The sequence below is a fragment of the Zea mays genome, chromosome 2, assembly GCF_902167145.1.
Source record: "Zea mays cultivar B73 chromosome 2, Zm-B73-REFERENCE-NAM-5.0, whole genome shotgun sequence".
NCBI lineage: Eukaryota > Viridiplantae > Streptophyta > Magnoliopsida > Poales > Poaceae > Zea > Zea mays.
In genome coordinates, this window is record NC_050097.1 from 110,525,896 (window position 1) to 110,541,502 (window position 15,607).

Sequence of the window (15,607 nt, forward strand, 5' to 3'; positions counted from 1 at the left end):
AAACTCAGCTCTCTTCTTCTTGTGTCTGCATAGCTTCGCTGCCTCGATTGCGCTATCTTCAGATTCTCTCGGACCATCTTGATGTTCTCTTCAGCTTCAAGCAAAATGTCTGGCCCAAACACTTGCTTCTCTCCAGGCTGATCCCATTGCAACGGAGTTCTACAACTCCTTCCATAAAGCGCCTGAAATGGTGACATCTTCAAACTGGCCTGGTAACTGTTGTTATAGGAAAACTCCGCATAAGGCAATCTCTTATCCCATCCGGACTGATCTTGCAACGCACAGGCTCTCAACATGTCTTTGAACCATATCACGCCTTCTGCATCTTCTCGAAAATCTTTGCTTCTGCCTTCTTGAATCAGTCGCCGGATCTCACTGATTTTCTTATCATTCTTCTGCGCTTCTTTGATTTCGCGCTCTAAGGTAGGTTCCAACTCGACTGTGACTCCTCGCGAATTATTTAGAAATCCGAGACTCAACCTGTCAAACTCCTTGGCCAACTCATAAGGCATCGGACGAGCAACCATCAGATTGACTTGACTCTTTCTGCTCAAAGCATCTGCCACTACGTTTGCTTTGCCTGGATGGTAATGAATCTCCAACTCATAGTCTTTAATCAACTCTAACCATCTTCGTTGCCTCATGTTCAACTCTGACTGAGTGAATATGTACTTCAGACTCTTGTGGTCTGTGTAAACATCACATTTCTGTCCATACAGATAGTGCCTCCATGTCTTCAGTGCGTGAACCACTGCTGCCAACTCTAGATCATGGATTGGGTAATTCTTCTCATGAACCTTCAACTGTCGGGACGAGTAAGCCACAACTCTTCCCTCTTGCATCAACACACATCCCAAACCTGTGTAACAAGCATCGCAATACACCGAGAAGGGCTTGTGCACATCAGGCAAGACTAGGACAGGCGCTGTAGTCAACTTCTCTTTCAGCGCTTCAAAGGCCTCTTAGCATTTCTGGGTCCACTTGAACTCAACTTTGTTGCCTAGCAACGCTGTCATTGGTTTCGCAATCTTCGAAAACCCTTCAATGAATCGCCGATAATATCCGGCCATTCCAATGAAACTCTTGATTCCTCTAGCATCTGTTGGCGCTTTCCAGTTCAAAATGTCTGCCACTTTCTTCGGATCCACAGCCAATCCTTCTTTGTTGATTATGTGACCCAAGAACAGGACTTCACTGATCCAGAACTCACACTTGCTCAACTTTGCATACAGCTGGTGCTCTCGCAATCTCTGCAATACCATCCTCAAATGATCTGCGTGCTCTTCTTCGCTTTGAGAATAAACCAGAATGTCATCAATGAATACCACCACAAACTTATCAAGGTAATCCATGAATACACTGTTCATCAAGTTCATGAAGAACGCTGGCGCATTGGTCAAACCAAAAGACATCACAGTGAACTCATACAAACCATACTTGGAAATGAATGCCGTCTTCGGAATGTCCGAAGGTTGGATCCTGAGCTGATGATAACCTGACCTTAGATCAATCTTGGAGAACACACTGGCTCCTCTCAACTGGTCGAACAGATCTTCAATTCTGGGCAAGGGATACTTGTTCTTGATCGTGACTTCATTCAAAGCTCGATAATCGATACACATCCTCTTGGTGCCATCTTTCTTTTCCACGAACAAGACAGGGGCGGCCCAAGGCGAGGTGCTTGGCCGAATGTAGCCTTTCTCTGACAGCTCATCAATCTGCTCCTTAAGTTCAACCAACTCTGGTCCGGATATTCTGTAAGCTCTTTTGAAGATAGGGGCGGTTCCAGGAAGAAGCTCTATAGCAAACTCAACTTTCCGCTCTGGTGGCATACCCGGTAAGTCCTTTGGAAACACATCTGGGAACTCGGACACAACCTTGATCCTCTCACTTGGGTCTGCTTCACTGCTATCAACAGCCATCTGATAACAACTTCCTTTCTTTGGCTCAGACGGGACTAACTCAGTCACCACTTCTTCTCCAAGTGGAGACACCAACTTGATGGTCCTTTTATCACAACTGATAACTTCCTGATACTTATCTAGCCAATTCATCCCTAAGATGACATCTATTCCCTGAGTACCCATTACTATAAGGTTGGCGGGAAACGCTATCCCCCTTATTTCCACACTTATATTCAAACAAATGTTATCGGCTCGAATTCTACCACCGGCTGAGTCAATTTGAATGGGGGTTGACATGGTAGTAATTGGAAGATTATGTGCTTCTACCCATGATGCAGTAATGAAAGAATGCATTGCTCCAGTATCAAATAACACTTCTGCAATATGGGAGTCGACTGGGAACATACCTACTATCATGCCGGGGGTCTCCTGAACTGCTTCAGCCTCCAAGTGGTTCAGCCTTCCATGATTATAGCGCGGCTGAGAGCGATTGCCTGCTCCAGACTGAGGCACATTCTGCTTTGCTGGGGCATTGGGGCCTGACTGCTGCTGGGCTGCCTTCTTCGGACATTGCATCACCCAGTGGCCTTGCTCTCCACAGTGGAAACATGCTCTGTTTCCAACCTGAGCTGGTGCTGCCTGATTGCTCTGCTGGGTTGCTGGGGCAGGAAGACGAGGTGCTTGCTGATTCTGCCTTTGAAACTGACCTCCTGACTGATTGCTCTGACGGTTCTGATACTGATGCTGAGGATACTGCCTTTGGAACTGCTGATGCTGCTGAGATGGACGCTGGTTCTGCCTGAACTGCTGAGGTTGATTGCCTGAGAAACGAGGACGATTGCTGCTTCCAGGCTGGGGTCCACTGATCTTGCGCTTACGATCCTCCATCTCCTTACGCTTCCTCTCTGTCATGATTGCTCTGTCAATCAGGTGCTGGAATGTCGGGAAGGTGTGATTCATCAGTTGGTACTGCAGAGGGTCAACCAAGCCTCTCAGGAAACGGTACTGTCGCTTGGCGTCAGTGTTGACATCTTCAGGAGCATAGCGAGACAATTGCAGAAACCTGTCCCGGTACTCACTGACAGACAATGGCCCTTGCTTGAGGGCCAAGAACTCCTTCTTTACTGTCATCAGACCTGCAGGAACATGGTACTGACGGAAGCTTCCTCTGAACTCTTCCCAAGTGATGGCGTCAGGGTGGGCATGGGTGGCGAGGTAAGACTCCCACCATGATTGGGCTGCTCCTCTCAACAGACGGGGACCATACAGGACTTTCTCCCTATCATCGCACTGAGCGGTATGCAACTCCCGCTCCACAGTGCGCAACCAGTCTTCAGCATCCATGGGGTCAGAAGAATGAGCGAACGTTGGTGGATGACCTCTCATGAATTCAGCACGCTTGTCTCTAGGCATCTGAGGCATCTGAGGCTGTGGTGGGGCCTGCTGCTGCTGCTGCTGCTGAATGGCGGCCAAAGTCTGACCGATGGCTTGAACTGCCTGAGTCTGCATCAGAAACATCTGCTCGATCGACATCGGGGGCGGGGGCGGCAGATGCTGCTGCTGGGGCACTTCCTCCTGTTGAGCGGCTCGCTCCTGCTGAGCACGCCTTCCTCCTCTGCGCCTGTTCTCTGACATCTGCAGAATGCAACCACACATCAGAACTGATCTGGCAAATCTTGCAGCATAAGAAAAGAGTATAGAATTCTTCAACAGCGCTGAACAGATGAGCATCTTCACTGATCTCCAACACAGACCACACAGCTTCTCAGATAAAGAGGAAAGTGGAATAAAGGGTTTCCCAACTATATAACTAACTCCATTAATATAATAGGTAAACCAAAATGCAGGGGATACCCACACTCTGGTGACAGTCATTACAAAGATCCAAACCAAACGTAGTTCATCATGACAAACATAAATGCACAGGATATAGCAAACTACCCTGTCTAACTAAGACTAACTAAGACCGAGACTAACGCTAAGACTGTAGCTTCTATGTATATATTTCGTATTAATTACAAGATCCAACTCCAACGATCTATGGTTCTAGAGTTATCTTGGTCTTGCAGTCGGGATTGCCATAAGACTGGTGTCCACGCTGAGGTGAGCGGTACGGGTGCTGAGTCCCGACGGGAGCGGGGAACCACCATCCAGGTGACGATGTTCCGCGCGCTCAGCCCACAACAGGGCGATCGCAGCACGAGCCCTACTCAGCTCGTCTAATGCATGGTCCAGCTCCGTGTTTAGCACGGCGGCTAGGTTGACTGTGCTGCTCAACCTAGGATTGCCCTCACCGACAGGTGAGACAATCACGCCTCCTGTGCTGCCGGATGGACGGCGGGGGTAATACTTCAGGTCAAGACCGTCAGCTGCCCCACCGAAAACCGAGCAGTAGTGCGAAAGCGCACGCCGTGCAGCATCTTGCATGGCTGCCTCAGCTGAGTCCCGCTCAGAGATGGAATAGTGCTCTGAGCAGGCCTCCGCACCCTGGAGACTGTTCTCCGGGCAACGCACCAAGCAGGTTGCCTCCCAGCGGTCCGGGTAGACCCCGCGACTGTGCTGGTAGACCACACAGCGATACTCGACGGACCAAGTATGCCGGTTAAATGCCCGACGTAGCAGGGTGTCGAGCGCATCGTGGAAGTGACACCCGCGAGCAGCGTCGCGAGTGATGGGTCGAGCAACCCATCCTTCCGGCTCAAGGTTAGCAGAGAAGTCGGTGTCGTGGCTCGAGCTGTCGTCGCTACCTCCGTCGTCTGGGTCTCCTCCAGCAGCTACTCCAGAAGCTGGGACGCCCAGTGGTGGTGCAGGGGGCGCCTCCAGAGGAAGCACAGGGGAGCAGCTCCTCACAGACTCTATCTCCTGGTGGAGCGAGAAGGAAGAGCCCTGCTGCTCCTGTCGTCGACGTTCCTGCTCCTCATGCAGGCGGTGGTGCAGCCTCTCCAAGTGGCTGGACTGTCCGGCCACGGGACGGCGAAGCGGACGCTCAGCAAGGCGGGAGGGTAAGAAGGGGATGACTGACTTTCGTGCAGTGTGTCTAAGTCGAGCCATCTACAAAAGACATCGCAAGCAAAAGGGTGAGAACAGAATCAATATGACCAGCAAATAATGAATCATAAGTAAATGAAGGATTAGAATAAAACATGATTTTCAGCAAGGTATAATATATAGTAGAACATAGGTTTGGTCGGTATGACCAACTTTTGAAGGGATACCAAAGTCAAGGCAGGGACAGAGGTCTATAGTCCTTAGAACGACCATTCTACTCTAGGTTAGCGGTCCTACAGTCAGCACGGCTTTGATACCACTTATGTCACACCCGGTTTTAGAAGGCAAACCGAATGCGAACCATGTACGTGCCAGGATCAGTTATTCACGTACACATCAGTTACATAACATGGACATCATCACACAGTGCTCAAAATAGTATTAAAAGGGAAATAATAGTCGATTACATCATACGTCTGAGACGTCCATATAGTCCTTACAATAAATCAAAGTGCGGAAAAGAAACGTAGATAACCGCGGCCTTCACAGGCAGCCGACTGGGGGTTGCCGCTAACCCACACCTAGAACTCGTCGTAGTCTTGGAACTCCTGGAAGTCTCCTTCCACAGCTTCATCTTCGCCTGAGCAGTGGTTGCAATGCTGACAACCTGGGGATGGGGGGGGGGGGTTTGGTGTGTAGAGCAAGGGTGAGTACACATCAACATACTCAGCAAGTATCCTGTTTGGCTGTAGTGGACTAGCTTTATGTGGGGGGGGGGGTAAGTCAAGCAGTTGCTTTTAGTTGGTCAGATTATTATTTACTAATAGAAAGCCAAGTTTTAGCATTAACCCAAGTTATTAGCCCGATGTACCCTTTCCAAACGGAAAGAATACCACTTACCAGCACCATAGTCATAACCAAAACCATCAATCTCATAGCCACCTGTACCAAAGTATCTCTGATCAAGTACCACTAATCACTGGAGCTCCCTTGGCCGCTCATAACCGCGAGCATGGCTGATATATCAGTTTTCAAACACTCTGCAGAGGTTGTGCACTTTACCCACAAGCCGTGATTCCCTTTCTGCCCGGAGATCATGACTCTCCATTGATCACTACCAAGGTGACCCAGCAGGGCATCACTATGTAGCCTTTACAAAGATTCCCCGGGGCTGTAGCCACCCGTTTGGTTTCCTCAATGCACCGCACTCCTCCCCAAGGGGTGAACCCAAACTTGGCAGAGCGAGCCGCATACACCGAGCCCCATTGACGACACGACGACTAAGTGAACTACACCCCGGATCCTCTAATTATTCAGCTAAGGGCATCCCATTCCACCCTCATGGTTGCACTGTTTTCCCGGGCGGTCATCCATAGAACAGGTCCTTACGGAGAGGCACTCGAGAAACCGCTCGAGCCCCCTTGAAGACCACAAGTATAACATCATAATAAGAGAGGGGAAAACAGCGTATCATAGATATTCTCATCATGTTCATTGATTAGAGTTAAGCAATAGCATAAAGCTAAACAATAATAATCCAACCCAAATAGGTAAACAAGGATATGGATAACAGAAGCTAGTCAATCCTTAGGCATAAATGTGTAAAGCGGGAGGTGAATTAAAGAATGAATAGGACAGAGATAGGTCAAAGGACACTTGCCTCCACCAATCGACTGCTGCTCAGGGGCTTCTCCTGCGAGTTCCTCGGGCTCTTCGACCGGATCGTTCTCTATGCGAGCGCAAACATACATATATCCACATATTTAATACAAAAGAACAGCACACCATACAATAGAATGCAATAAGTAAACAGACGTTCCACGCGGGCTCGCGAGTACGGTTAAGAGAGAAAGAGGAAAAGACAGTCGAGAAACGATCACGTTACATGATTATAAATTAACCACTCGCTTAATGGAAGGAAATTTAATGTAGACACTATGTTTAGCGTAAAGTAAAGTCACATTTCATGTCTAATTATTATAAGCAGGTGGAGATAAATAAAAAGATGGTCGCGCGGCGAGACGCGCGACAAAGCTCTCTAAAACAAATTAAGAAGTTAACGACTCGTCGCGCGACCGAGCACGCAACGAGACACTTCGCCTTAGTTAAGAGGAGACGTTAAGCGTCGCGCGACGAAGCGCACGACGGCATACGTCGGCTAAACTGAGTCCAAAGTGGAACGTCGCGTGAATACACACGCGACGTTACACCTTAAACAACCTGAAACAAAAATGGATCGTCGCGCGACGAAGCGCACGACGCAACACAAGATAGAATCTGAATTTAGACAAATCCGTCGCGCGGCGAAGCGCGCGACGCAACACGCTAATTAACAAATAATCACCGCGAGCGCGGGCGAGCGAAGATACGGTCGGGCGAGGCCGGGACGGGGGAACGGGCGGCCGAGCCGGGGCCGGGGCGGTTGAACCGGCCAGGGGCGGGGGCGCGCGGGCGAGCGGGGCTCGCCGCGCCGCGGGAGGGCGCCGGGCCACCACGGCCGGTCGAGCCGAGGGGCGGGGCGGGCGAGCGGCACGCGCAGGGGCCGGGGCAGGGGCGGGCGCCGCCGGGGAGGCTGGGCGGGGGGCCGAGCGCCGCCGGGGAGGGAGGCCGGGCGGGGGGCTGAGCGCCGCCGGGGAGGCCGGGACGGGGTCGAGCGCCGCCGGGGAGGGAGGGGGAGGGGCCGAGCACCGCCGGGGAGGGAGACCGAGCGGGGCCGCGCGAGGGGAGGCCGGGGACGGGCGCCGCCGCGCCGGGGAGGGGCGAGCGGGGGGGGGGGGGGGGGGGGGGGGGCGAACGCCGCCGCGGGGAGGGAGGCCGGGCGGGGCCGAGCGCCGCCGCGGGGGGGCCGAGCGGGGAGGGGCGGGCAGGGGCGCCACCGCGGGCCGGGGTGGGGGAAGCGCCGCCGACGGGGGCGGGGACGGGGTCGGGCGCCGCCGCGCCGGGCAGGGGCGGGGACGGGCGGGGTCGCGCGCGAGCAGGGGGAAAAGGGAGGGCGCGCGCGGGCGGGGGGGAGGAGAGGAGGGAGAGGGAGAGAGAGAGAAGGGGAGGGGAGCTCACCTCGGGGTCCAAAATCCGGTGATCGCCGTCTCCAAATCCTAGGGCACCACGGGGAGAGAGAGGTGGAAGAGGGAGAGGAGAGGTTGTTGCGCGGGAGATCCAAATGAGAGAGGGAGGAGAGGGGAGGGGGGCGCATGGGGGGGTTTGGGCGCCAGGGGCGCGCAGGCCGGGGCGGGCCGGGCCGGCTGGGCTGGACTAGGTTGGGCCGGGCCACTTCGCGGATCGAAAACCCACGACGAGCGCGGACCACTAAACGGAATTAAATCGCGAATCGAAATCCGAAACGGAACGAGACGAACACTCAATATCAGACAAAGAAATGTGCTTCGGCATGATGCAACACCCATGACACTTAGGTTTTGGTTTATACATGACACGGACACCTGTCGCTATACTGGTTTGAAATTGGGGAGAAGGAGCAAACGGGGAAAGAGAAAAGAGAGTAACGCCCGAATTTGGTGAGAGAAAAGAAGAAAAAATTCTACCCCCAAATTCAGGGCGTTACAAAAAACAACCATCGGTGGCGCTGTCTGGACTGCTATGAACAACACTGTGAAGTCGAAGCGCAGACCAGGTGAAAACACAATCAACTTCCCAGGCCAAGTTGATCCTCCTAAACTCATTTAGGTGTGTAGTTGAAAACCAGCACCAAGTTGATATATACTGAAATAATACCAGCAGCCAGATAGTGTGATACACCACTCCACTCATATAACATTGGCTCTGAATATTCCTAGCTACACTTTTACTCCTATTGCAGCTGCCAACAACTTTAAACAAGTTTCCTAGATCAACTACCCACCAAGGAGGCTTTGGCAGGATGGAGCCGGCCACAACCAAAGATTTACTTCTCAACCAAAGATCCGACTACATTGTGTTTTTGGGCGCTAGACTCATCTCATGGTACTCAAAGCGGTAGCCCGTCGTCTCCCACTCCAACATGGAGGCCAAGTATCGAGATATGGCCAATGACGTGGTCGGGACGTCCTTGCTCCGTTAGCTTCTTCATGAGCTCCATAGCCCCATTGCCCGTGCCACCCTCATCTCCTGTGACAACCTCAACAAGATCTACCTCTCCAATCTCGTGCATCATCAGCGCACGAAGTACGTGGAGATCGAGCTTCACTTCATCCGCGAGCATGTCGCCGACGGTGATGTCTGCGTTCTGACCACTTCGCAGTTTGCTGACATCTTCGCCAAGGGGCTTCCTTCTACTATTTTGATTGAGTTTTGTTCCCGTCTCAACATCTATACAGGATAGAGTTGTGACTGTGAGGGGATGTTAGCGTAAGTGTTAGGGTTACCATGTATACCTTTATTGTAATGGGCTTTAGCCCAAATAACTCATCTATTAATACATGTCCAACCCTGATTAGGGTTAGGGTTTTCTCCCACTCTAACAATATCAATAATATGATGATGGAATTTATGGTGATCATAATAAACTAAGCAAATTTGGGAAAGGCAACAATGACATCTTTGGGTGTCCACAAGCCATATGATACGGAATGCATCCAATGTGTTTCGGTTACAAGGACACTACATCCAATTGATAAAATATACCTAGAGTCCGAGTTGAACTGCACAATGAAGGCAATGACGAGAAATAATTCATTTCACCAGTCCGCACTACATATTGGACTAACAAAAGGCATGAGCAATATGTAAGTCATTAAGGCATGCCATTATAAGCATGATTGTGCCTTTTTATATTTAAGCATACAACTTCACCTAGCTTTGCAAATATGCATGAATGTCACATAGTTGATTGAATATCTTGAAATAAATTAAAGATATGTAATTTAATACAAATTAAAGAATGTTTATAAGTTTTAGCAAAAGTATTTATAAATGATGAAATCGTGCAAAGCATACTGATCAATTCAAAACCAAGTAACATCCTATGAAAACAATAATATGAACATGATTAATAATTGAAGAGATACAATACTTGGGTACAAACATAGTCGTCAAGCATTCATTAAATAGCACTCTTTCGAGAATCAATTCATTTAAATCCCCAGGTCTGCTAAGCCTATGCTGGGTCTCCTTCAGTTTTAATAGTTCCACCCATGGCTCACTTCGCTTCTCGAAAGTCTTTAGTAACTGAAACATCATTTTTTGCTATCAGAATTGTAGAACTCCTTTTGACTAGTTAAAAAAGAACAATAATGTATATTAATGTGCAAAAATAATGCTATTGTGCTAGCACACAGGGAGGATGTAATTCTCTAAAACAAGAAATACTAATGTAATATTTAACTTACAGGAAAAGTCTAGCTAGTGTGGCTTGCCCGATGGTAAGACAAGGAAGCAACCCACTACTAAAGAGTTATGATGTTCTACAAGGTGTTTCAAGGAAAAGTTGGTGGTGTAGTGGCCCAAGGTGAAGTACTAGACTTTGGGAATATGATGAGCCAAGTTGGAAGGATGTGCCTAAACTGGTAGTTTGTTATTAAAGTTCCACACTTTCATCTTTTAAGAGAAATTTGGCATAGGAAGCACAACAATATCATAAAGTTTGTTTCTGAGAGATGCTACTCAACCAATAATTTCATGTGGCAACAAGTTGTTCCTAGGTCAGCACAAGCCTACTCCCACTTCGTATGTCATGCTTTTGTTAGTTGTTACACATGATTGGGTGAGCGTGCTGCAGGGCATGTTTTATATACCAAGTCATGCATCATCATAAAATTTGTGGGACTCTCACTATCTTTCTTTGCACTCCTGCTCTTCATAGGGCTAGCCATTCCTCTTATCATCTATCCCTCTTTCTGACAACAATGTTTTTTCTTGGTGGCTCCCTCAATGCTTGAACCAAGAAAACAAGGCTAAGTTTCATGCTATGGCATGTGTGACTGCTAGAATTAGACGTACAATCCTACTAGGCCTTGTAATTGTAGTTTTTTCTCGAATACACAGGAGAGTTGTGTATCATTATATTAAAAGGAGAGAAACACCCCCCCACACACACTCACACTCACACTCACAAAACACCACCTACATATAACGGCCCAACACACACACAAACAAACAAGGAGAGGAACTCCTCTAACCAGGGTCGAACAGGTTTCGTATATTTTTGGCACCTACAAGAGCCAAAGCTACAACTCATCCCTAACCCCTCCTCAAGAGAAGATAGGCAAGGTCTCTTTCCATGAAAGACACACTTTTTTTATGTTTCCAAAGCTCCATCCTCCAATAATGATAATATTGTTGAAACCTTTTCTTTTGCATTTAGGGACCATATATGAAGCTTTCCTCCACCAGTCCACGAAGCAATCATCACATGTCTTAGGTACGACATTATTAAGACCAATTTAAGATAAGATAGCATGCTAAAACTGCCTTGCAAAAACACAGTTGGTTAATATATGTTGTACAATTTCTTCCTCTTGATCACATAGAACACAACTATGGGGATGATCCAGCCCCCTTTTCTTTAGCCATTCTGCTGTCCAACATTTATTTTTTATGGCAAGTCATACAAAGGTCTTGCATATGGGGGCCGCCCAGGTCCTCCATATTCTTTTCCATGGTTCAAAAGGTAGTGCACCCCAGAAAAAGCTATGTATGCAGACTTGGAACCAAAAACCCCATTAATGTTATGTCTCCAAATATGTTTATCATTTGTATCTTCTACATGAAAATTTTCTATGACATCCCACAGCTATAGATATTGCTCAATGCCCGCAAGAGAAAGATTACCCTGTATGTATTGGACCCAAGCAAGAGACGAAAGGGCCTGCTCCACAGTCCTTTCCTTTTGAACTTTTTAGTAACTGCAGCCACAATACTCGGTGCTACATCTTCAATAGAGGTCCCATGAATTCATTTATCTGTCCAAATATAAGTTGTGACTCCATTACCAATATTGGTGATTAAAGCTATCCGAAATAAGGCTCTGGCATGGGTGAGATATTAAGATCGAGGCCACTCCAAGGCTTAGCAGCGCTTGTTTTCTGAAACCACAACCAAATCATTTGTAGAGCCCAACTCATAATGACGAGATTTGGTATTCGAAGGCCTCCCAACTCAATAGGCCTAGTAACCTTCTCTCAAGCTATAAGACAGTTTCCTCCTCGAGTCTCTTTTCTGCCATTCCACAAGAAATTTCTCCTAATTTTGTCAAGGGCTTAATAACCCATTTTGGAACATTGAGGGCAACAAGCAGATAGACTGGTATGGCAGAGAGCACAAATTTAATTAAGATTATTCTCCTAGATAAGTTTAAGAGATTAGCTTTCCAACCTGGAAGCCTACTTGCAATTTTCTAAATCCATGGAATAAGATCACCGGAATTGAGTCTTTTATTACTTAAGGGAAGACCCATGTAAGTCGTGGGAATACTTTTTGTGGCACAACCTAAAGTTTGGGCAGCCAACTCCTCCATTCATCATTACACCGAGTAGTGTAGAAAATGTTAGAGCAACTGTGTACCGATGGGTTGTGTTTATGTAATGGACGTAGACCCAACTACTCTTATTATAAATACATCTCTCAACCCTGGTTAGGGTCAGGGTTTCAATCTATCTAACATGGTATCAAGGTCCTCATCTTGTCAGACCTTTTCTTCTCTCTAATATAAAAGATGCGTAGCTCTCCTGCGCGTTAGAGAAAAAAGCTAGGTTTCTCCTCCCCTTCTCCCTGCAGCCGCCAGCCCCCTTCCCTCCCACCTCCAGTCGTTGTCGACACGACCCAGCCCGGCTGCCACCCAGACCCCTCCCCCTCCATCTTTGTCCGTTGTCGTACTGCCTCCTCCCCTCCCTCTCCATGGCAGACACCGGCTCCTGGGCCCCTGGAGGCGTCCGCCCAGGCGCGGCCACCACAAACGCACCCCACATCGGTGAGCGTGCCGCCACCCTCACCAGCACCCTCTCCACTGCCACCGCTCCTTTGCGGCCAGCCCTCCACACGGCCAGAGCCGCTCCTCCCGCAATAATGGCCACCACGGCTTCTGCAACTCCGGTCGGAGTCCATACTCCCGCGAGCGCGGGTCTGTTTCCCAGCGCGGTTCCCAACACCCGCCCTGCTCTCCACGTCGGCGCACCTAGAGGCGTGTCTCCTAGCGCATATCCTGCTCTCCTTGCCGGCGCGCCTAGAGGACTGTCCACCTCACTCCATGGCAACACCAACACCCATCCCGACTCGTCGGCGTCCCCTGCAGGCTGGCCCGATGGCCGTGGCCCTGTCGCCCTCCCCCACGCACTGGGCTTCATCCCCCACACCTAGGGGTGGGCATTTTAAAATCGAAACCCGAACCTGAATAGACCGAATTGTCCTTTTATTCGGGTTCGGTTCCTATATGTGATATATTTCGGGGTATGGGTTTGGGTTCAGTTCCTAACCTTTGAAACCTGAAATATAAAAAAGCTCTTAAAATGTGATGATATTATTATGTGATTTATGAACCTATTAGCAAAAAATTATGATGCCATCTTTATATATATATATATATATATATATATATATATATATATATATATATATATATATATATATATATATATATATGCTAATTTTTATAGTCACTTGCTGCAATAATAGTGTTGGGGGCCTCTTATGCCGAAGATCACTTATTAGCGAAGAAACAATGACTTATCAAACATATTGCTTCGGCATTAACAAGTGTATTTCAGGAATATTCTCACTAGTAGACGAAGCTAAGCTTCGGCTAAAGAAGTGCACAAAGGCGCTTCGTCTATGCGTAAGTAACAAAGATGATGGCTGAAAGCAGCAACTTCGGGAGCAAGCCCAGAAGGGGAGGCTAACGAACGACGAAGGTTGAAACTTGCGGAGCTGAGAACAAAGAAAATACATTACTGTTCTGATGTCATTTGTAAACGACTTATGTAAAAACTGATGGGAATTATTGTAAATCTATACTAAGGCGGTTCATCTCCCCTATAAATAGATGAACAATGTCCTACATAAGATACCTTTTACAAGGGCCATAACTTCATAGTGCTTAGCCTTCGAAGAACCTTCGTGCATCCCATTGTTCAGGAGCCGAAGGTATGTTTATAAGTTTATCTAATGTAACGAGAGACATACTGAGAATGCTAAGGCAATAGAGATAAGTTCTCATATATTATTCATCTATCCCATTTTATTACATTTCACCTCTGTTATGCATTCTTGTATGAAGACCTTCCAATTGTTGACGCCTTCGATGCGGTCGATTGAGACCCTATTGTTGCTTCCTCCTTGGAGTTGCTGACAGAGGCATAATCCTGCCTTCCGGTACCATCCTGTCCACCCGACGCACTCTATGGGGTGGCCAGATTATGTGTGTGATCTTCCCTTCCATCAGGTCCAGAGGAACCTGAAGCTTGCAAAGTTAGAACGTATATACCGAACCTACGTATAGATGGCTACAAACAAATTTGATTAGTACCACATTTTGTCTTTCCTAATAACATTATTACCTGCTGTGCTGATAATTAAACTGTGAAACTTACCAGTTCTTGTTAAAGAAAGAAACTGAACAGATTGACGAAAATCTGCTAAGAATGATTGTTAGGGAGAATGCCCTTACGGGGCCATAGTGTCTCGAGTCCCAGCTGTTGCCGGCATTGTCCCCTTCCACCCAACAGTGGCCGCTGGGGACCTGCCGGATGTCCCGCTTCTCCGGGATCTGAATCCAATCCCCCGGCAGCGCGATCAGCCTCTGGACCATCTTCATCCCATGATCCGTCGACAACCTGCGATGCGAACGGGATGGCATCAGCGGGCCGGCCGACCCATCCAACCGAAGAAACGCCAAGGAGAGTCCGGCTGCGCGCAGCAGCTGACCTGAAAACAACGACGTCGCCGTGGGAGAAGTCGTAGCCGGCAAGGCAGCGGCGGTCCAGCAGCCCGACGTCGCCCTGGGCTTGGATAGTGGGGACCATGGAACTGCCCTTCAGATAGCACAACCTGCAGTACTTTTCTCCGACGACATAGCTGGCGGCGGCGGCCATGGACAACCAGAGGGCGGGCAGCGCTCTCGTTGGGGCCATGCCTGGGACGACGGGGGGTGAGGGCTGACCTGTTGCGACTTGCGAGTTTGGTTTAGCTTTTTTTATAAGTTATTTCTTAAAATCTAGAGAATTTAAGTTAAGGAAAATCTAAATATCATCGGATTTATGTACGAAGGAAAATGGATGAGCAGGATGTGACGGATCCCTCCCATCGACACGATAACTCAGCGGATTTTGTGTTCACTTTAATTTAAACGATTTTCATCGAAACGGTTTTGTATAGACAAGCTGAGAAGCCGAACGTTTGGCTGCTAGAAGCCAATTTTAACTACTGAAATCCAATTTTTAAGCTAAAACAAGCACCTCCTAGACATCTAGTGGATTTATAATTTTATTTTTGAATATACCAAACTAGTAATTTAATTACAATATCGTCACCTTACCAAATCGATACAAATGTATATTGTTGTAGGTTGTAACTAATATATTTGTAAGCATGACAATGTATACTTAATTCAGTTCAATATAACTATCTTATTTCTCAACTTACTTCCGATAAATGTCAGCAATAAAGTTATTCAACTGCAATTCAAGCTTCAATAAATCTGTACCAGATATGTCATTTAGATAAAAAAAATCGGCAAACCTACACAACTTGTGTGTATCAAAAGATGCAAATGAGTCTCTAGGGTTGAA

General features: G+C 48.2%; 1 protein-coding gene across 2 annotated transcripts; it reads right to left on the minus strand.

Annotated features, from left to right (window-relative positions):
- Nucleotides 1-13,778: 13,778 nt before the first annotated feature.
- LOC100857020 (uncharacterized) lies at nucleotides 13,779-14,994 on the minus strand. Of its 2 annotated transcripts, NM_001357805.1 has the most exons (3): nucleotides 14,745-14,984; nucleotides 14,488-14,653; nucleotides 13,779-14,274 (listed from the first exon to the last, which is right to left on the minus strand). In NM_001357805.1, the coding sequence occupies exons 1-3, from the start codon at nucleotides 14,948-14,950 to the stop codon at nucleotides 14,140-14,142; spliced, it is 507 nt and encodes a 168-aa protein (NP_001344734.1). In that variant the 5' UTR covers nucleotides 14,951-14,984; the 3' UTR covers nucleotides 13,779-14,139. The 2 variants fall into 2 exon arrangements, with proteins under 2 accessions (NP_001344734.1, XP_023157327.1); XM_023301559.1 differs by having other exon boundaries at nucleotides 14,182-14,274; nucleotides 14,411-14,994.
- Between the last annotated feature and the right edge of the window lie 613 nt (nucleotides 14,995-15,607).